The 23,211-nt window shown below is 41.1% G+C and overlaps 1 protein-coding gene across 2 annotated transcripts in view; it reads right to left on the bottom strand.

Moving 5' to 3' along the window:
- Positions 1-22,774, bottom strand: part of nrp2b (neuropilin 2b) — a 78,594-nt gene extending 55,820 nt beyond the window's left edge. For both annotated transcript variants that reach the window (XM_079822354.1, XM_079822355.1), the window contains exons 1-3: positions 22,010-22,774; positions 14,715-14,889; positions 2,701-2,882 (exon numbers count right to left, since the gene is read on the bottom strand). In XM_079822354.1, the coding sequence (XP_079678480.1) occupies positions 2,701-2,882; positions 14,715-14,889; positions 22,010-22,079 (427 nt within the window). In that variant the 5' untranslated portion in view covers positions 22,080-22,774. The remainder of the gene's footprint in view (positions 1-2,700; positions 2,883-14,714; positions 14,890-22,009) is intronic.
- Positions 22,775-23,211: the final 437 nt, after the last annotated feature.

Here is a 23,211-nt window from a genome sequence, read left to right as displayed (position 1 = left end):
GATGTGATTTTGTGTTTCAGTCCCTCAGAAGCAACTGTCACTCCTGCCCAGGCCTGGACCCTCCAACTGCACATTACTAACAGGTCATTTCCGACCAATGTCTTGCTCCAGCTTCATGACAGCTGCTCTGCATGGCTATCCCATCCCAGTACACTACTGCGGTCATCTAAGAGGAAAGACCATCACGCATGTTGTGTTAGTAACCCCGGCTGCCCCCCTCACCCACCCGGCCTCAGGGGAGGATAGATCAGGAGTCAATTAAAGAGGCATTCCCGGAATGCTTTCAGAAGGTTGAAAAAGGAACAAGGGATGTCTCCACGCTGTTTATTTTGCCCGCCAGCAGCCGCCTTGATCTGAATTTGTGCCGGTGCATGTTGACCAGGCTCCGTGAAGGAGAGAGAAATCGCACAGTGTAAGAAGGCACCAGGGGTCAGCCACAGTAAATCTGGTTGCTCAGAGGGCAAAAACAGGAGCGACAAATACAGGAGCGACAAAACAACCCAAACTGATTTCCTTGCAAAAATGTGGCTGCTTTTTTTAGCAGCAGCAGCAGCAGCAATAACTTATTTGATTATACTATTTTGATAAGTAATAATGAAAACAGAATAAATTGTGTTAAGTTATGGCCACTTGCGCAGACCACCAATAACATCAAGGCATCCAGCAGTTCTATCCATCCATCCATCCATCCATCCATCCATCCATCCATCCATCCATCCATCCATCCATCCATCCATCCATCCATCCATCCATCCATCCATCCATCCATCCATCCATCCATCCATCCATCCATCCATCCATCCATCCATCCATCCATCCATCCATCCATCCATCCATCCATCCATCCATCCATCCATCCATCCATCCATCCATCCATCCATCTATCTATCTATCTATCTATCTATCTATCTATCTATCTATCTATCTATCTAAATACATTGCAGATATGCTGATTAAATACAAACCCAACAGATCACTCAGATCATCAGGATCAAGTCAGTTAGAAATACCAAGGGTTCACTCAAAGCAAGGAGAGTCTGCTTTTAGCTATTATGCCAGCCGTAGCTGGAACCAGCTTCCTGAACAGATCAGATGTGCTCCAACAGTAGCCACTTTCAAATCCAGACTCAAAACACATCTGTTTAGCTGTGCATTTACTGAATGAGCTATGCCACTGTACGTCCGACTGATTGCACCTTATCTTATGCATTTACTCAATGAGCTCTGTGCTTTGTCCGAACTGCTTGCACTGTAATTATGTGTTTCATTTTAACCCTGTTTTATTTTTAGTTTTTAATTATACTTTTTATTTTTTATTTTTTTTTATTTTGTTAAGGCTGTCTGGGTGGAAGAGGTTGAGAGACGGGGGAGCGATAAATCCCTCCGGTGCGAGGACGATCCGTTTAGATCTGCTCTGACGGATAGATCTGTATAGCCTTGGTGGTAAGAGGAAGGACCGTGTAGATCCGCTCTGACGGTCGAACAAAGTAGAGATAGCCCTGGTGTACCTGTCCAGGAAGATTTGTCTGTAAGGGTAATGTTTAAATGCACAGTTACCTGACAAATATTTTTTGAGTACTCCCTCCGGTGCGAGGAAGACCCGTTTAGATCTGCTCTGGCGGGTAAAACATCTAGAGAACGCCCTCAAGTTAGGCCAAGAAGATTTGTCTGTAAGGGTACTGTCTAAATGCACAGTTACCTGACAAATATTTTTAAAGTAAGCCTGACTCTCCATTTTCTTCCACCCCAGATAGGGGATTTCAGCTTTATTTTTTATTTCCTTTTAATTCCTATTATAACTGTTATACTTTATATATTTTTATTATTTTTTTCACTTATGACTATTTTAACTTAATTTCTATGTAAAGCACTTTGAATTGCCACTGTGTATGAAATGTGCTATACAAATAAACTTGCCTTGCCTTGCCTATCTACCAACCGATCTAAAATCAGGCCTTCAAAACGCCAAGGTTTACTTTCTTCTTCTTTTTTTGTTTTTACAAACAAGGCTGTCGATGAAACATTCAAATGTTTTCATTTCCTTACATTCACACTCACATTGCAATTCTCCATCCTGTCTGCAACATCAATTCAAATTCAAATTCAGAAACTCATAGTAAGTAACCAAGTGCATTTGAACCAATGACCCATCACAGCCTTTCCCTCCAATCCATAAAAGCCATTTGGACGTGTCATAAATGGTAACCCTTTCTTCCTGCTTCTAAACTCTCCAATCAGAGCCTTTCCCTCCAGTTTACAAAAATGAATCTACACCTTTCCTCCATGTAATAAAACTGGTGGGCTGTCAATGACACCACACTGACCAATGGGGACTTTTCCCTCCGATTGTCAAAAGCCAATCAACACTTCTCAGGCAGGTGGGATTTGACACATTGCAGTCCATGCTGCAAGAAGTGGAGGGTAGATAAAGGAAGAGGTGAGGTACGTGTTTCCTGTGTGAAAGGGAGAATTTGTGATACGTGTTACGAGAGACAGTTACACCGACACAGAAATCCTGCTCTCTTTACAGGCTCAATGGACCCACATGAACGCTCTCCACGCTGTAAACGCTGTGTTAGTACAAGCTAGAACAAAAAACTCTTTCTTAAAGCACACAGGAGAAAAGCGTTAACAGCAGGCGAGGCTTTGACACTGCATTATTTATGATGAACTACATCCTGCTGGGTGGCACGCGCTTACCTGTCTTATAGATTTCATAGCGCAGCGAAAACCCTGCCCCCTGGTGGGCGTAGTCTGAGGCGAATTTGATGTGCAGAACGGGGCCCGAGGAGATGATCGCAGGGGGTGCGATGTTACTGCAGTGTCTCCCCAACAGATCTGCGTTGTCTGAGTTACCATCTCGGATCTCAATGAAGTCATACCTATGGAGAAAACAAAACACAGAGACGTTTATTCAAGAGGTCGAATGCATCGTTAACCATCAAAATATGGGTGGGCGATATACCGGTAGACACGATTAACTGGTCGAAATTTGTCAACCCGTAGAGATTTTGGACAATAGTCTCTATCGCAGTTACGCTGATGTGACGTTGCTGTGCTGAGCGGACACAAAAGGTTATCATTTGCATGCGTTTCATGCATTGCGGTTTAAAAACAGTTGATTTATAACTAATTGCGTTGAAGCGCAATTAGCTGCTAAAGAGAACTTATTCCAGTATTTGCGCACGCTGTCAGAGAGATGCGCGTCATGAAGCCGCTGCTCATAGAGCAGGTGAGAACTGAACTGAGTACTTTTTGCTGACTAATTGGGTATGAACGGTTAAATATACTTGTCAAAGTGACCATGTATTTGCAAGTAAACGCCCGTAATTGATGACTTAAGGGAACGTAAACAGTTGAGAAAGAAAACGCACAAGTCTGCTACAAGTAAGTGAACTTATGCATCACAGCATTATAATGTACAGTATGAAAAATGGACTTTGAGATTTGCAAAAGGTTGCATTTAACAGTTTTTGTAAATTAGTAGTGTTTTTAAATATTAGCTTGTGATAAGTGACAGCAATCTAAATATAAAAATAAATGAAATGGGCATGCAAAATCCAATCGCCAATAGCATACACTGTATACTGATACCGATACATCTCTAATATTGTTAGCGATATTTCATGCATCCCCAATTCAAGGGCAGTCCATCATAACAATTCCTTACAGAGAGGTATTCCAAGATCTTTGCATTACTGTAAGCACAACAGATGGAGCAGACACACAACACAATGTGTGTTAAAGGTCCTTCTGTTCTGCCACCTCTACATAATGAGTTTGGTCTTTCTTTGTTTCGTTTTTTCCCCCTCTGTTAACTCTCGAAACACAAACAGCCTTGGAAGAGAAAATTACAATGACATTGTGGATAAAAGGTGTTTGAGCTCAATTATCTATGAAACTATGTCAATTAAACACATCTTATACTTTCTGCCTGGTTACTAAATAAATTCTTTCTCTGAAAAGCTTTTACAGCTAGAGAATGAGTAAAAGAAAGAAATGAAAAAGACAGCCAAGAGAAGGCGTTTCATCTGCTCTCTTTTGAAAGGTGAATCAAAGAGTTTCTTTTTAAAATAATATAAGAGACAGAAGTGATTCTGGGTCCAGCTGGCAGGCAGCGAGAGTAAAATGCGTTGCTACTTAGCACAGCGTTGTCGTGTTAATAGGCTGAGGTTTATGTAGCTGTACTAGCAGAAGAGCATGACTCCACACAGCATGTTGTGCCTCATTTAACCACCAATTCAGCAAGCCTGTGGACCCTCCGAACATCTGTACCCTTCAGCGCTAGAGAGTCATTGTCTAAAACACTGCTCCAACTCAAGAGACAAGTGCACAGACAGAGAAATCAATGAGCCTCGAGTTGGAGAAACTATGCTTTCTCGCCTCTGATATATTTATTCAGTGTGGCGTATTCCTAGAGGACAAATGCATTGCTCTGTCATAGTTTGGGAGGCTTAATGGAGTTCTCAGTTATTATTCATTGATGTACCTACTCAAGTCTCACAGGTTTCTCTTAAAATGTGTTAAATGATATAAAAACAGACATATTTGAGACGGATATTGACATACAGTAATGTCAAAAAAGATGAAGACACCCTTGTTTGCTTGTTGAGTGATTTTTAAGAATTTTATGGTGATAATCAGGTTTTTTTATGGGTTTATTTACACTACTGTTAGAAAGTTTGGGGTCAGTAAAATGTTCTAATGCTTTTGAAAAAATCTCTTATGCTCAACAGGGCACAATTTGATAAAATGATCAGCATTTATTTGATAATAATACAGTAAAAACACTCAAATATTGTGATATTACAACCATTTAAAAGAACCGTCTTTATTTATTCCTGTGAATATCCAGCATCATTACTCCCAGTCTTCACTCTTCAGTGTCACATGATCCTTCAGAAATCATTCTAATAGGCTGATTTGCTGCTCAAGAAACATTTCTGTGGAATGAGGAAAACTGCTGTGCTGCTTAAATTTGTGGAAACAGTGACACATTTTCCCCCAAGATTTTTATAAATAAAAGAATGTTCAAAAGAACAGCATTTCTTTGAAATAATTTGTAACATTATGCAAATTACTTTTGATCAATTCAACGCATCCTTGCTGAATAAGAAATATCAATTTCTTTCAAAATATCTTACAGACCCCAAACTCTCAAATTGTTGCCGAATTTACTAAACTGGCCACGATTGACAGGAAGCTGAACTGGAATTAGTTTAGGAATTCATGGAAGTGTTTTTGACTGAATTCAATAGGTTGCACTAGAAAATTAAGTAATTTACACATAAAGCCTGTGAAACATTCAAACTTAAAGACTTTTTTTTTTAACTTTCTAACTTTTGGCTTTCAATGTTTGTCTCGAGTATACTAGCATTTCAATTCCTTCAACCCTGTCTGTTTGCCTTCTATTTGACAGGTTGTGGGGTTCACAGAATCTGTAAGAGTGAAGGAGGATATCTGAGGAGCTGAAGGCACCAAACACTCTCCAATCAAACATTTGCACAGCCCTCCTCAGTGCCTTTGATAACATGTCCCACCTCAACTCGCACTTCTGTCTCTTTCCTCAAAATGACAGGACAGGATGAAAACATGACATAGAGAGAGAGAGAGAGAGAGAGAGAGAGAGAGAGAGAGAGATGAAAGTACAGAGGAACCATCTGACAGATGCCAGCAACTGTCTTTAACCTGCCTTAAACACACACAAGCACTGTCAAACGACAATATTTTGTTTATGAACATTTAGGTGCTTTTCAAAGTTAAAAGTTACTCTCTTTTTCTGATTCATCACAGTCACCAATTAACTAAGCAGTTAAACCCTACTAGAAAAACAACATTCACCTAACACCGAGGACACATGCTGTGTGGGACCATTACAGTCACATGGGCAACAAACAACAACACAAACACTGGTTTGTATTTGCTGTGGATGCGAGGGTAATTCGATTTTCATGGATCTTATATTACTGAATGTTGTTACTATGGTGAATCTGTTTGGGGTGAGAAGGCTGCCTTTGTTGACTGGCTTAAAAAATGTGTTCATACCACGTAAACCAAATTTTTTTGTGCCACAGATTCTGTTTTCTCTGTTGGCCACTTTTCCACTTGTTTTTCTTTTAATCTGCCTTGTTTTCACTCTTACTTTAGCAAATTAGGGTAAACACAGGCATTGGCACCCTGAGCTATGTATGTGTGTGTTCTCTCTAAATAATGTGTTTGACTTGACCACAGCAGAGGAAGTATCTGCAGATGTACCCCTCCTCCACCATCAGAGCCGCATGCTAATTGCCTTTCACACGCTGTATCTATGAGCCAATACTTTTTCACACCTGCACAAACTTATCAAGCATCAGACTTCCCCTGCAGATCTAGGCATCTGATAGACTATTTTGTGTTTGACAGCAACATACAGTAAATGAGAGTCATACATTACATTTTTAGTAAAAGTGAGGGTAATTTTTGCCCCATTTGTGTGTGTGTGTTTTTTTTTGTGAGCGAATCAAATGGGTCGGACGTTGGCTCAACTAATGGCAGGAGAAGATGGGATGAATGTTTAAAATTTGTTTTATCGTTTTTTCAATTCTGTTAGGAGGCATTCATAGAAATCTTTAAGCTGCAATATTTGTGCCCTGGAATCGCATTTCCATGTGCCTTTTTAAAGGGTTAGTTCACCCAAAAATGAAAATTCTGTCATTAATTACTTACCCTCATGTCGTTCGACACCCGTAAGACCTCCGTTCATCTTCAGAACACAAATGAAGATATTGTAGTTGAAATCTGATGACTCTGAAAGGCCTCCATTGGCACAATGCACTTTACACTCTCAAGACCCATAAAAGGTACTAAAGACGTCGTTACAAAGTCCATCTCACTACAGTGGTTCTACAATAACTTTATAAAGCGACGAGAATAGTTTTTGTGCGCAAAAAAACCCTAAATAACGACTTATATAGTGATGACCGATTTTAAAACATTGCATCAAGAAGCTTTGAAGCGTTATGAATCAGAGATGGAGATAGTTTAGCTTTCTAACAAGGTAAAACACAAAAAAAATTGCTGTCCATTTATGTCAATACCTTCACTCACATCAATTAATTACAAATTCTGGATGTTTATTACCAAATCAAACAATCCAATATACAGTATGATAAATTAATATTCATTTTGAAATTTGCCAAAGATTAACTCTGTTTTAATAGTGTTTGGATTTCATGACACCAATATATTTTGCATCCCTAGCTAAATGTATAATAAACTGAAACAAACTTTTACAAAAGACAAGAACATGTTTTGTTGCTGATGTCAAAATATGTGCGTCTCTATGGTATTTTGCCTCAAGTTAATTTGTGACTTGATAGAAGCTAGAAAAATAGGTGAAATAAGACCCAAACTACGTTAAATATTAGGAATGTTTTGTAGCATGTTGATATCCAAAGCAAAATCTGAGACTAGATGGACAAAATCAGTTTGAAAATCATAAATGTTCTGCTTGAGCATGTTTTAAATAATTGTTAAATTAAAGTGCTCCACTGGATTTTATCTGGATTTTCATGCAATAGCTTTTCATCAATAACCGCATACTGTACATACAGTATTACACTTTCAACAACACATACAGAGACAGCTACAGGTCATCAACCTTTTCTAAACCTACAACTATATAATAAAATATAATTAAAAGATTTCACATGTTTACATTTGTACCAAAAAAAATGTAAATATCTTTTTTTTTACTTTCAGTAACTAGATGAATAGATTCAGATTCACTCCAAGCGAAAGGAAGTCTAGCCCATTTGATTGAAAGTGAATAATCACAGGCTTTGTCTAAAAACCTCAATCTTACCCAGTGGAAGAATTAAAATGCTGAAAGTGCCACTAAAATATTAACTGCTTGTCCGAGAGCATTCCCAGAATGTGCTCAGATCTACCATTTGTTTGGTCATAAAACCAGGAAAGGTATGAAGGAAGAAACAGACGTACGGTTGTTGCTACAATCTGAAATGTTAGAGAGAGGACAATGAATCTGGGACGATGGCTACCGAATCCTCCGTTATTATACACCCAGTTATAATGGAATATTGTATAATGCAAGCATAAACACACCAATCTTTCTCATGTCTAAGACCTTCTGGCCTGTAAGCCTAGCAAGCCTGTAATGGTCATAACAGATTTGCCTGTACTTTGAGAATGATATATGTGGGAGACCTGCGTGACCCCCTTGAGTCCTGTCCAGCTTCACACCATCCATCGATTCTTCATTATATGCGGAAAACACGCATTGATCAGAAGGACCCCTGGGGAGCCGCACGGAGTGATGATATCATCCGCTACTGTTGGCCTCACTCGAGAGGAAATCTAGCTGGGAGGTTAGACGCGTTCATTTGTCAAATCTATCACGGAAAAAGACCCACGTGGTGAGACAGAGGGGGAAACTGCTGTGTAAAATTGTTCCTTTCATAGATGCTCACGTCAGTCATGAGCAATTAAAAGGCTAGTGCGTACACACAGGGCTAGTGCACTGTAGTATCACTACTGTCCCCTGTGAGGTTACTACAGAAACAAAGGCAGCTGTCTCCGTTCCCCAGCTGGAGACGGTGGGGTGTCCCAGGGTCTGTGATCACTGCTCCGCATGTGGCCAGAGTTGAGAGGTCTAAAAATGCTCTCGGGCGATCGTCAGTTTGGATCTCTCTCATCCCAGAAGTCAATACAGAGACGTCGGCGAACGCGAGGCCTAGTCTCCCCTCGCTCTAGTACGAGTGTGAAGTGTTAAGCTAATATATATACAGTTTGGAAGCCTCAGGGATGTTATCACTCTACTGAATTAATAAAATCCCTGGGACGAAGGAGAATGGAATATCCATTCCTTGTGCATTAATATGGTGATTATAGATAATATCAAAAACTGGAATACTGTGCCCGAGTGAGGAAAAGAGAGTGTAAAGATTGGGGAAGAAAAAAACAGATAAAGATGAAAGAGTGGGATAGAGAAAGAGAGTGGTAAAGGAGAGAGAGAACCATGACTTCAACATGCTCAGCCCTGTTTCTATACCCATGTCATTCAGTAGAGCGGCTTTGCTGATTACATTACAGATATATAATGATAAATCAACCTGTGCTTATTATATTTATCCCGCAATAATCTATTTATACATTTTAGGAGCGGGACACATCTGATGCTGTGCCAAGGAGGCATGGAACAATCTGGTGAATTAGAATGAAGCTGGTACGACAAGTGAGACGGTGTCTTTCGTGTAAGCTCTGAGCGGTACCTGTAAACTCTGATAGATTCACTCTTTTGCATTGTGTCTGGTGCTTGTCATCCACCTGATGTTTCAGAGAGCTCTGGATTTCATCAAATTCTCTGGCAACAGGAGAATAACAGTGTACTTCTATCTTTTTCTACTTTTTTTCCATGACCGAATGGCTCCGTTTCAAAACCATTTAAAGATTGGCTACAGACATAAAGTTTGTTTCAAAAGGTAGACAGGATAATTAGTGTACTCATGAATCATGATGCTGACTATGTAGGCAGCTCACTAGTGCAGTTCATGAGTGGGAAACCAGGTATCATTGCATGTATCCTTAACAGAAAAGGCAATCCAATAATGCACTGCAATAATAAATATCCATATATAAATATACTTAAATGCAATAATAATAACAATACAAATTGATTACATTTTATTTTAAGCACTGAGTAATATTAAATAACAACATTTACTTACTATAAGGAATAAGAATAGGGTTTGGTTTATGGTTAGTTGCATGTAATTATGCATCCTTTACTGTTATTACTACAGTAAGTACATACAAGTGCATGTAAGGACACTAAAATAAAGTGTTACCTAAAAAAAAGTGTTTTTAATGTATAATGTGTGCGCTCTGTAGTTTCATTGCTAGCTTAGCAACATGCTAACTTGAATTGAGTGTCCCAATGGCTGCCTGTCAATGTTTTGGAACAAAGCTACTGCCTCCAAAGTGGCAAGTGACAACTTTTCCCACCTTCAGTCTCTGCAGAGAACTGGAAATGCTGTGGAGGAAGCGTTTGCAGTGACAGCGTGGCTGGACTATCAACACTGTTTGCCTCATCTGTGTGTAATGAGAGAGAGAGCTGACTAGGGTAATGTGGAAAAAAGCAATGCCGAGAATGGGCCATGCCCTGGGAGATGAGTCATTTTTAATCAGACACAATGTATGAAGGGATAGAAAGAGGGATCAAGAGAAGGGGAAATCATCATTGTATGTCATTTGTACCAGGGTTTTTTCTAGCTAATCAATCCTTAGTCAACTAGCTTTACTAGAAAAACAATGCTTGTGAACCAACTTCAAGCCAACAGCGTAAACCAGCCTGGACCAGTATGGCAATTCATGAAAGTGTGATCTGCTCTTTTCAGATGGGTGGAGGAAGAATTACACACCAAGGAGGAAAGAATGGATGAGATGAAAAAGGGAGGTTATGACAGAGTTGAAGGAGAAATGAAAGATGAAACATAAGGGTGTGGTGGCAGACGAGCAGACTAAACTTCATGAGGTTAAAGGAGAAACCCTGCAGTACAGCCAGTTTTCAGCATGTGTGCATATAAACATCTGTCAGTTAGGACTGAGAGGCATGCCTGGATATGATCCCTGAGCTGCATAATCATATCTGACAGGAAAAACGCTTCAGGTTAAATAAATTAAGTATGGCGCTTAGCTGCTGATGGAGCCAGTTTGTGTCCAGTGGAAAGATACTGAGCTGTTACTACCTCGGGATCAACATATATCAAATAAATAGTCTTCCCACAGTGTCTATACCACAATATGTGTGAGGGGTGAGAGCTTATGATACATACAGCACCATCACATCACACACATCCATAATAAGAGCAGATAAAGATCTGTTAAAGAATGGTATTCTCATCAGAAAATGCTAAACGTTAACTAAAAATGTGCTCATGTGGTAATATCTAAATTAATTGATTTCATTCAGTCAAAAATCTAATTTAACATCACTGAATGAACCTTTACAAGAGCAAAACTATATTCACAGGTTAGACCATGCTTTAGGAAGGCAGGGTGAAATGGTTGTGTAGTCTAGTCTAGTGGAACTGTCTCACTCCACCCTGCCATCCGTCTGTAAGTCTCGACAACGCAACTGAACGATCTGTCCACTTCACAAACGTCACAGTTCTCTCCAGTGTGGCGTCACGTCCCTTGCAAAGCTAATGGGAGAATCACAGGCGCCTGTGTTTAATATAAATGGATAGATCATTTGACATCTTGTTTATTAAAGAAATGCTTGTGTTTACTACAGTAGGTATTAAAAAATGTGATTGTGTCGAAGCCCAATAGAACTCGATACTTCCAACTTTGCCCTTAATTCATCTGCTTGGCCAAGGGACAAAAACAATAATCACTAGAAAAAAAGCAGGGAACAAGTCAGGGAGTTTAAAGAAACAAAAGAGCTGGGGAGGTGATTTAAGCCAAGAAGAGTCTGACTTTGTGTTAAACAGAAGATGCTGATATATAATTTGTGCTTTTATGAGGCCTACAGATCAGACATAACAGTAGCTTCCACCATCTTTCTGTCCAGCACTGAAATCACAGGCTGTAAATAACCATACTTAACCTTTATGTGGTTTATGGTTTATGGTTGCAGGGCTTCAGAGAGAGGTAGAAAGGTAAAGAACAGGGTCAGGATGGTGATTAGCTTAAATGTTATATATACAGCTGTATATAGCTGTACCACTGTGTGCACCATGACCTGAGAAGCGTTTTCAGTTAGAATATTTCAGCAGTCGTGCCCCGTATTTCTGTTGATTCCAATCATTTGTTAATTAAACATTCTTTTGAGTCGATTCTTTTCAGTGAGTTGGCCAACCAGGTTTGCCAAACGTTATGAATGGATTATCCTTCGTTCAGAATTAAGTGATTTCTCAGTCAGTAAAACAAACGTACAGCATCGAGACAGCGCCGGATGAAGTGGATATTCACATACAAACAATTGAAACAAAACGCTAATTTTTGAGAGGTAACTTTTTTGTTGAAAATTTTGCAAGGCTACTGCTGTCACATGTGACTTAGCGGACATTCATACTGAAAGTGTTTTTGTGTCCGCCCATGCTGCTCAGTTGTTTTCCTATATGTTAATATATGCGCTAGATGGATGTCTTTGAAAAGTTAATTGCATCTTGGCATTTTCGGGTATAAAACTGTCTACAGATACCTTCGTTCTGCTTAGGTGTACTGTTGCTCTTACTGATCATATGGTCTGAAGAGTTTCTAGTCTCCTAGAAGTGCGTAATAGTTAGGCTACATGAATGCGCTCAGAGCTTAATTTTTAACATGAGCATTATATGATACATACATTTTTTGTTTTTGTTTTGGCAAAATAAATCCCCTCTTTGTGTATACACTACATTGCCAAAAGTTTGGGGACGCTTGCCTTTACATGCACATGAACTTTAATGACATCCCCATTTTAATCCGTAGGGTTTAATATGGAGTTGGCCCACCCTTTGCATCTATAACAGCTTCAACTCTTCTGGGAAGGCTTTCCACAAGGTTTAGGAGTGTGTTTATGGGGATTTTGATCATTCCTCTAGAAGCGAATTTTTGACGTCAGGCACTGATGTTGGACGAGAAGGCCTGGCTCGCAGTCACCACTCTAATTCATCCCAAAGGTGTTCTATCGGGTTGAGGTCAGGACTCTGTGCAGGCCAGTCAAGATCCTCCACACCAAACTCGCTCATCCATGTCTTTATGGACCTTGCTTTGTGCACTGGTGCGCAGTCATGCTGGAACAGGAAGGGGCCATCCCCAAACGGTTCCCACAAAGTTGGGAGCATGAAATTGTCCAAAATCTCTTGGTATGCTGAAGCATTAGGAGTTCTTTTCACTGGAACTAAGGGGCCCAACCCCTGAAAAACAACCCCACACCATAATCCCCCATCCACCAAATTTTACACTTGGCACAATGCAGTTAGGCAAGTACCGTTCTCCTGGCAACCGCCAAACCCAGACTTGTCCTTTGGATTGCCAGACAGATTCCTCACTCCAGAGAACACGTCTCCACTGCTCTAGAGTCCAGTGGCGGCATTCTTTACACCACTGCATCTGACGCTTTGCATTGCTCTTCGTGATGTAAGGCTTGGATGCAGCTGCTCGGACATGGAAACCCATTCCATGAAGTTCTCTACGTACTGTTCTTGAGCTAATCTGAAGTCCACACAAAGTTTGGAGGTCTGTAGCTATTGACTGTAGAAAGTTAGCGACTTCTGCGCACTGTACGCCTCAGCATGCGCTGACCCCGCTCTGTGATTTTACATGGCCCTCCACTTTGTGGCTGAGTTGCTGCTGAATTCATATATATATATATATAACCATCTAGTAACCAGCACTCACATTTTCTTCAAAAGATGTAAAAATCTAGTCTGAACATTTATAGCGGAGCAGCAGATGGGTGTGAAGATGGAAGGTTAAAAAAAGAGACATCTGTTTTAAGTCTTAGATCTGGTTGTGCTAACCTGAGAACTACTGGGAAACTGTCCACTTTCCTCTTTTCCAAATGTAGCAATGTGTCTGATTCAATATGGAGTTCTGTTTACTAATGGACGCGCAAAGAAATCCCCTGTGGGAGGAAAGCACGGAAAAGGATGTGTGATGTAATGGAACGTGTTGCATCTTCTGTCAATCAAGCCAGGGTGGAGGGAAAAAGAGAGACGAAAATAACAACAGTACTATCCCGTTCTCAAACCACTAAGGGGTAAGCAAAGTGCTGGAATGAAACACATATCAGACTTTGCTGTCTCTGTCTTTTGATCTCTCTCTCTCTCTCTCTCTCTCTCTCTCTCTCTCTCTCTCTCTCTCTCTCTCTCTGTTGCTGTGCTCACTGGAAGTGCTCAGTGAAGACACTTTCAACAAAAGCTTCTGAAAAATTAATGCTCCAATTTCAACAAAGAAATGTCAAAAGCCATCCCATAAATCTCTCTTTAAAAACACTTCTATGTATAATTAATACATCCAAAATGTTAATAAATGCCAAAAGGACAAAGGGCAATATTCAGTGAGAAGAGTGAGAGAGCTGAAAGTGGCAGGTTGTGACAGGCTTTGTGGCTCTGCCGAGAAGGGTTTGTAAAACATGACTCACGAATGTCAAAGTCTTCAGTAGCAGCTGTTAATTCCCCCCGAATTCGTCCCACTTTACCAAACAAGCTTTAAAACAAATCCACCCAAACTGTGAAAATACACTAAAACTCCATGTACAGTTATAATCCTGACCACGTTCTGTGCATTTCTGCTGCTGTCCAATAGAGGGAGGAGTCGACACAGCTGCCGGTGAAACGCATGCTGAGAGCCCAAGTCTGCACGTTTTCATGATTCCCAGAAATGTGTGTCAAAGCTTTGTTTATTGGATATTTAATTAAAGCGAAGAGAGTGTGTGTATTGTCGACTAGAGCCAGACTCAGCGGGGCATCACAGGAAGGCTCCAATAATCAATAGGCAAGAAACATCAGCAGTCTTTCCCGAATCAACTAATTTTAAAAGAAACCATTACAGTTATGACTCATATTAAGCAGCAGAATGAATTAAAAAAATGATTAATTATATAAAAGAACCACATTGCCTCTACTGCACTGAACCTTTGTTTCTGCTTTTACCTCATCATGTGGTTATGAATACATCGTTTCTTACTCTCATTTAATAATCAGCTGCGTATAGCCCTTGAAGCTCACCTGCAGTCCAGTTTCTCAAGCTCAAAGTGTGGGTTGAAGTTGAGCACAATGCGCTGGGACGGTTCGGGTGCCGTGATCACCCATCGGCAGTTCTGGTGGGGCGGGTACTCCAGCGGGTAACCGGGTGTTGTGATGTACCCTGCGTCACTGGCATCCAAATTCCCACCACATGACTCTGTGGAGAAGAGAGGTGAAATATGTGATTAAATTTCACTCAAATGCTTCAAATGCACTAAGAATGTGTCTTTTACTGTATTTATAGTCACTGAATCATATCGAATAATTGTTTGACTTAAAACAAGTTCATTTGAATGTTACTCAATGGTCATTTTTCAAATGAGTGAAGTGATTAACTACACATAAGTCAATATGACACTAATGATTCTAATTGATACAAAGGAAATGGCTGACCTCTGCTAGTCGACAAGTAAAGCAGTCATGACTTAGTAACTAAAAGCCTTTGTTCTGTATTCCGATGTTTATACGAATCAGCACAAACTGGGAAATCAAAGAATCTGCTGTGTCTGTCCCAGTTGTCAACTGTATCACTGACAGGCGGTCGGCAATTTGCAAACATTAGGACACAATCTTCAGTAGCATCTTCAGAATAATAACCAGTGTATCACACAGGACAAACTATTCAGTGACAGGAAGTGTGTCTGCATAATGGTCAAAGGTCAACCCAACGCTGTGAGGAGTGTAGTGATCAGCCACAAAGACGTCTTTCTGTGTGGAAAGCGCATAGATAGCGCACTCATTCGCTCTCTCCCCTGCCTGTGTTTACCATTCTCTTCCCGAACAAGCCCTCGGCTCCCACAGCTCAAATAATTGATATGGCTCTCATTCATTATTGCTCTGATCATAGTATTGAGGCACAGCTGTTTAACCTCTGCTAGAGCGGTACGATGTCAGCATGCACCGAACACACATGTTCGAGGAGAGGCGGTGTATGAATGTTTTAAGGTGCGGAGGCACTGAATGATTCAAGATGGCTTCAAGATATTTCGAAAAATGCTTCAAATGCTTTTGTCCAAACAGTGAAAGCCAGTGGTATCCAGTGATGTTTTGGACAGTTCTGTGGAATTCTGTGGTGGCGATTCCGTGTGGTCCTTGCTCAGCGGTTTCAGTGCACCAGCAGTAACCCAGCAAGGAGGAACATACGGCACGCACTCTGCTGCCGTTACTTGAAATTCACAACAAATACACCGCAGCCGGCATGCACGGAGCTGATGTTGTAGCGTCACACATAGTGGCCCAGTGGGGACGCTGGGAAGGAGTTCAGAGGAAGTGAGAGCTTTGATTGACAGTTTGAGGTCTGTGGCTGGTTTCCACAGCACTTTCTGAGAACAATTACAACTCATCTGTATTGCATACTTGATCTCTCGCACACAGTCACCGACTTTCTCACCGTCGGAAAACAAGATGAATGTGGTGGGATGTGACCTCTTCATACCTTCCAGATTTACACTGCATTCAAAGCACGATGCAACTAAACCTGACTAAATGCATCCTAATTCTTAAACCCAGCAAACCACTCACCTCTGCTCTAACTTGGTCCCTCGTCAAATATTGAATGGGGCAATGACATCAGGTGATCCCCAGCAGAACATTGCCTCAAATGGCACATTTAGTTCTGATTAGCAAAACAATAACTGAATTTAAAGATTTTCCTGCATATGCTATGTTTTATAGAGATTGGTCACAGCGGTCGACTACTCAAGTAGTTGTCTAATAACATAACAAATTTAAAAATATTTAAATGTATCATTTTAAATAGTTTTATAGATTTTTTATTTATAGTTTTGATATTTGTTTTAATATATTTTAACTGTAACTAGCATGGTGTGCTTTGGCCGTTAAACAGTTTACATGTCTGGAAGTCTTTAAATCCATCCCTCTTCGATCCGATGGTCGTCTTTGTTGTTGTGTTGGATCTCATGCTGTTTCTGAGTGTCCCATCATAAGCACTGCATTTTTAAGTCAGCATGTTAAGTTAAAAATAGACAAAACCCCTGTGTTCTGTTCCTGTTCTGTTGAGCCCTGTCCAGCTGTTTTCAACACAACAATGTGTCTTTATGTAAATGCGTCCCATCCGAATCTGAAACAAACCAACTAGTCGTTCAGGCAACCCACTGACTAGTTGAATTTGGAAATATGTAGTTTTGCACCAAACACACTTCCTGTAGGCTGTAGGCAATCCCAGAACCATCACTTTCTCATATGTTCCAGGTCGATTCGTTTGTGTATGCGTGTTCTTGCAGAAAGGATGATGGGACGATGGGCCTCATTAGGAGGTGATCTTCCTGCCTAAGCACTGGGCCTCAACAGAACCGGTCTGACAGTGGAGAGATTCATTTCCACTCCGAGCAGAGAGAGCGACGGATACTGCAGTAGTGTTGTGTTGCTGTGTGTGGTGGCCTCATGAATTATTGTGTCTGTACTACTAAAGGAGTCTATCCATCTACAGTCTCTGCCACATGCTATCACAGCAGTACGCAACCCTGGCGACTGGGCCGAAGTCAACACCCAGTGTGTGTGACTTTGGTTGTGTTTGCCATTCTTGTGGGTGATTTGCATCTGCTGTGCACCAAATACAGTTGAAGGTGATGTCTCTTGGGGAATGGAAACATTATATACGCTGAAAACACATAGCTTTTTAAAAGTGCACTGCTCAACAAAAAGCTTTACACATAAAGAAATGAACAGTACTTTAAATTTAAAATGATGTCTGCTTGCATGAGATTAATAACATGACCACCGCGCAACCCCTGGTTATGAGACATTTAAAAATATTTTTTAAATATATAATTAAATATAATTAATAGGGGTGTCACGTTATACCGGTTTTGACGACTATCATGATATTTTGGCATTGTGTTAATTACGGGTATTGCAATTGACGCCACAAGCGAAGTCCACAAGCGAAAAGTAATAAAACAGATATCGCGATATATCGTTATTGTCAATTCTTTTGCCATGATAATCGCATAGCGAAAAATCTGATATTGTGACAGCCCTAATAACTACAAGTAGTGTATTTCAAAAATGGCATCATTAACTATAATTTTTTTTGGCAAAAATCCTACATCCATGCCACAAGGTGTCAGTATAAGCCCAAAGCAACTGCCTTACCGGCCAGAGCAACAAACAAAAAATAACTGTGTGCACTGTAAATTGACCTATAATAATTGGATAAATAAATGGAAAAACTGTCCAAAGTTGGACAAAAAAGAAAGATCCCAGCCAGTGATATTCTGCCCCACACCACAGTAGAACGTCACCCTGTTCAATAGAAACTGAATCTACAAACAGAGCTCCTTCGATTGACAAAATCAAATCTTGGCTGAACCAATCAATAGCTTTGATTGTTGGGCAAATCAATAGTATCTTCCATCCTCACTTAGCATCCGAATGCTCACTATTTGGCACAACCCCAGTCAGCTTGGGGAGTTCTGCTGAGTACACACAACAACAGCCACAGATCTCATCCTGTCAGAGCTTCCGGTGTCGGCACTTTGTCAGTTCGCACAACCCCGCTCCTCTCCTCTCCTCAGATATAAGACGTCTCTCCCCGCCTCACTTCCTGCAGGATTGAGGATGCTGCCGGTGGGTAGGCCTGCTGCCGGCCCCCTCACTTTAGGGCCATAAGTAACTGTAAACGGTGCTGAGCAGGTGGGTGGGGGAATGAGAATGGAGCTGCATTATTTATGGGTTTCTTGCTTGTTTTGAATTTCATCCCGATAGCACTGTTTCAGCACTTTTCCAGCGCCTGCCACACGAGAGTGAGTGAACGAGCGCCGGCGCATTTGCTGGAGCGAATACAAATATCTGACCTTCTTTTAGCTGATTTACAGGCCCATTTTCTGCTGAGGGAGTGCTAATATTACCCATAACACGAGACGGAAAAGAGAAGAAAACAGTGCAGGAGAGCAGACATGACAACAAACTGCAGGGATTTACATAATGGCCATTGTCGGTGGATATCCTGTGCGTTTACCAATTCAAGCGGATTATAAGTTGCAAAAACTTATGTGATACTAATTGGCCCATCACTCAAACTGAAGCATGTGTTCCTGCTTGAACTCTGCAGTTCACTGGGTTGCTGATCAAGAAACTTCACATTCTGCAAAGGGCACCGGGATACGTGCAATCTTGAGAGATTAGACATGGAATGCATCGACTTGGTCTCATCTGTGCCACTGGTATCAAACTCAGTGTTAGAGAACAGAGGATTGTGGTACAATGAGTACCCTAAACACACACAGAGGTTGCCAGAAGTCCACATCTGCCTTTCATCAGCGTCAACAGTCTAAAGGGCTCAGAGGAGGTGCTGCTGGATGAAACCTAACGCTACACACACACAAAGTGAAGCTCTAACAGACTAAAAGCAGGTGACTCGCATTAAGAGCTGGATGAACAACTCAAAAGTGTAACTCAGAACCAATCGCCTATAAAAACCAAAGATGTGCGCATGGAAAATGAAATAAGCTCGGGGCCACTGAACAGCAGAAAATGAACATGACAAATGGGCTTAGCAGGGATCCGATGAAACTTTAAAGAGATCCCATTCACTTCGTACGCCACGGAAAACAACCAGCGCCAGGAGAGAGCTGCTCTTATATTCCCTGGGAAATTCGGCACGACACGCAGCGGTCTCTATCAGGATACTGATGTGTGCTAAACCGCGATTTCAAAGCGGCTACCCGTTGAGTTTGCTCCAGTAGCTGTAGTTTCTCTGGAGCGTGTTGAGGTTCTGCAGGTGGTCAGGTGTGTCTGCACAGCTGCATAAGCATGTAATCAATCGCAGCGTTGCCTCCAGGCGCAGGTGGCCAAGGCTTTGCCAACAACATGCTCTTTGCGCTCGTACCAGTAGGCACACCAGGAAAATATGGAATAGCATCCGGACATGCTGTCTTTCAGGCTCAAACATGTAGATTCACACGCATCCGCATGCTACCACCACACACGGCTCATCTGCAGCCATAACCGCCGCCGCGGGAGAGGAGCTGGAAAATACCAGCAGCTGACTGGCGGAAGTCAATATGGTTTCTCATTTTCACTGAGTGCACGTCTGCTGATGAATAGCTGATATTTAATCGCAGCGATGAGACACTAAGAGCTCCGTTGTTCTGTCTTATTACATTCTGTCCGCACTAGAACAAGAGGCTTCAGCCCCCCTATCGTCTAGTGTGTGCGGAGTCCAGCTCACTTCAGCAGGGCTTCCTGTCCCAGCAGTAGATGGTTAAGCCATTCTCCCTCTCTCAAAACCATTCATCCATCTGATTCAGACCGTCTGAAGCTTAACAGGACTAATTAAGGCACTGTTGTTGTGTTGGAGAGATAGCTGGGCTTTTAGAAGGACCCCTGTGGAGAGCTCTCTCTTGGATCAGGTGCAGATCCTAACGCAGATCTGCTGGGGCTGGCAGCACTGCCATCGACATTTGGTTGGAAAATAAAGCTAACGCAAGTCCAAAAGAACGTAACTGGAGGAAAAATGTTTTGAGAGTAAAAAGAAAGCAAACTGACTAACTTAAAAGGAATAGCTTGCATATAAATTGCACTTCTGTCTTAATTTATTCACCCCCCCGGCTTCTAACATGGAACTAAAAAGGACATGTTTCGCATTCTGCATTCACTTTCATTGTATCGAATCAAGATGCAATGGAAGTGAATGGTGAGACTGTGAGTCACAAATGTTCTACCTAACATCTCCTTTCGTGTTCCAAGGAGGACAGTTTAAAACAACATGAGGGTGAGTAAATGATGACACAATATTTATTTTGGGTGAACTAATCCTCTTATAAGTAGGTTATCTCATGTGTTCCGACAGGAAAATGACTCACAATTTATATTATTGTATTCATGTTAAGTGGTAAATCTAATAAAAAAATTACTATTTTGTGAGGAACTGCATATTGTTTTATTCATAGTAACTGAGTATAGAAACATGCACTGTGCATTAGAGAATGTAAAAAAAGTTACAAAAATGATAGATCATGAGAAATATTGAAATATTTGAGACAGAATGGTCGCGTAATACGTAACACTGAAAGCAAAAACGTACTACAACAGTAAAAATCCCCGTTTAAAAATCCCCTTTAACCCCTTTGGCATTAGTTTCCACCCAAAACAGAACCAAGAGACCACACTGACTCCGTGAAAGCGAAGTTATCATTTACAAACATGTATATTCATTCATACCCAAATGTCGAGGTAGCCTGCCATACCGGATTTCCCTGAATTGCGAAAATATGTCACCGTTACAGGATTTCAGCGGTTTGTTTGAAAGATGTATCAATGAATCGGTGATTGAAGTGAGTTTTATCAGTCAGGCATGTTAAATAAACTCTCAGTAAAGGTAGTTGGCATGCAAAACCTGTCTTTCAAATTGAGAAACACCAGCGAGGAGTGTAAAAAGGTCAAATAAAGACCATTGAAATATGAAAAACACAAATATAATCGTGTATGCACATGTGAAAACATATATATTATATTCTATAACATATTTTCAGTATATTCTGTATTCGCGCTAATATTTTGCATGATAGCCGTGGAGGTGCCTCATGTGCCCGCGGTAGCACAAATACAGTCGTCAAGAATAAGTAACCATGACACGGGAACACTATGACTAGAAAAACACCATGGGTTACGACTTTATAAGGTAAACAAATACATATATGGTTTTGAGGGTCTATCTGATAGTCTGTTTAATTTAGGATCCCGTGGTGTGAAGAGAATCTGCTGCGTAATTTAGCCGGAGTTTATCTGTGCGTTTGTGAAGGGGGAAAATACCCTGGATCTTTAAAAACCCCAATAGATTGTATTACACAGCTAATCAGAAAACGCGAAGACGTGCAGGGAAAATGTGCGGTGGTAAGCGCGGCGTTTGACGGAGCTCATGCCGAGCGCGCGTCACCTCTAGCGGGCAATAGACTGCCAGCGCACGCGGTGAGCTTTCACCCATCACACTAAAAACTGCTGAATCTAGCATACGAGAAGCTCATCATTTGGGTGTTGGCATTTTTCTTTTCTTATTTTATGCTAAAATAATGATAATGATAAGTTAATGATAAGTGTTAAATATGGCATAATTGCCGTTTTTGTCTGTCAGTTGTAAGGTAGGCTACGATAAAATTCAATACAAATGCCTGAAATGACTTGAAAACTGAACTATATCAGTAATAAAGGTCGCCGTGCCTTGTGCAATTTCATAAGCGTAAAATGGAAACATAGGCTTCTGATTCAGGAAAAAAAACAAAAACAAATAAACAAATGACAAAACAACAAAAACTTACCCTCCTGTCCATAAACTAATGCCGTGCACAAGACAAGTAAAGATCCACAGAGCTTTGTGAATAAATCCATATTTTCTGGGTGAATGTTCACCCAGTGCGTGTCGAGTAAAAACTGAAGTTCTTGTGATGTTCTTTGAAAATGTTCTGTCCACTGATGATGTATCCACTTGTGTCTTGAGTCTGATAACAATTTCTGCCGCCTGCTTTCTCGATATGTTTCAAAATGCTGGATGCGTAAATTCAACCCAGACTTGGCCGTTTAACATCTCCAGTTATATCCTAAACAAAAACAGCAGCATTGAAAAGCGTCTGACTTTAAAACTAAATAACTTTCTCTTTAAAAGCCAGAGTTCAGACCAAAAACATGTTTTGGCTTGGTTTCCTCGAGCTATAGCAGCGCGTGAGTGAGTGAGGTGAGTGGCGCTTTCTCTCGCCTTCAAATCCAACTGACATGAAGCTTTTCCCCGGTCTCGTCCCCACAGAATCCACCACCAAAAGCTCTATCTCGCATGGGAAATACTGGCCACGGCGGAAAACTGTCAGGAAAGTGCAGCTCGGATGAGGTCCTCTGTGCAGCGGGTCCGTAACTGAAGTCTTGTGATAGAGATACTCCGCGCGCTGTCTCTTTGGCACTGCGCGTCTCTGCGTTTGAGCGCTGAGTCTTGCGCGGCAGCAGCATGTGGATGTAATAGCATTAAGGACGGGCGCAGCTATCGCATTACAGTCAGCACCTCGGCCCGCCTCTCCAGTCTCTGATTAAAGACCAGCCACTAGTCCCGCAGTTACGCTATAAAAAGGCGAGCGAGGGAACACAAGCGCCCACAGCCACACGGGCTAGTCAAATGCTCGTGGCTGTGCGAAACCACAGGCTGGTTTGGAGAGGTTCTTCGAGGTGGTATATACGATGTATGCTGCTTACGATTGGCCACTGACAAATAATGATGTCAAAAATAATAAAACCCTTCAAAATTCTAGTTTAAAACACACGTGCCACGTTCTATTTGAATTCGTGTTGGTTTTATATATATTTGAAAAAAAAAACTGATAATAATAACAACATATAATTTCCAATAAAAATAATTGAATCACTTCAAAAATGTCAAGTGGTGCAACCTTCGTTTAATCATTATGTAGCTATATAAAAGTTTTTTTCCCCCGTTTTGTTTTGTTTTTACATTTTTGACGAACAAGAATTTTAAAAA

Source organism: Gobio gobio (genome assembly GCF_949357685.1).
Source record: "Gobio gobio genome assembly, chromosome: 7".
Taxonomy (NCBI): domain Eukaryota; kingdom Metazoa; phylum Chordata; class Actinopteri; order Cypriniformes; family Gobionidae; genus Gobio; species Gobio gobio.
The sequence above is the reverse complement of the archived record's forward strand: the minus strand, read 5'-3'. Positions and strand labels throughout refer to the sequence as shown.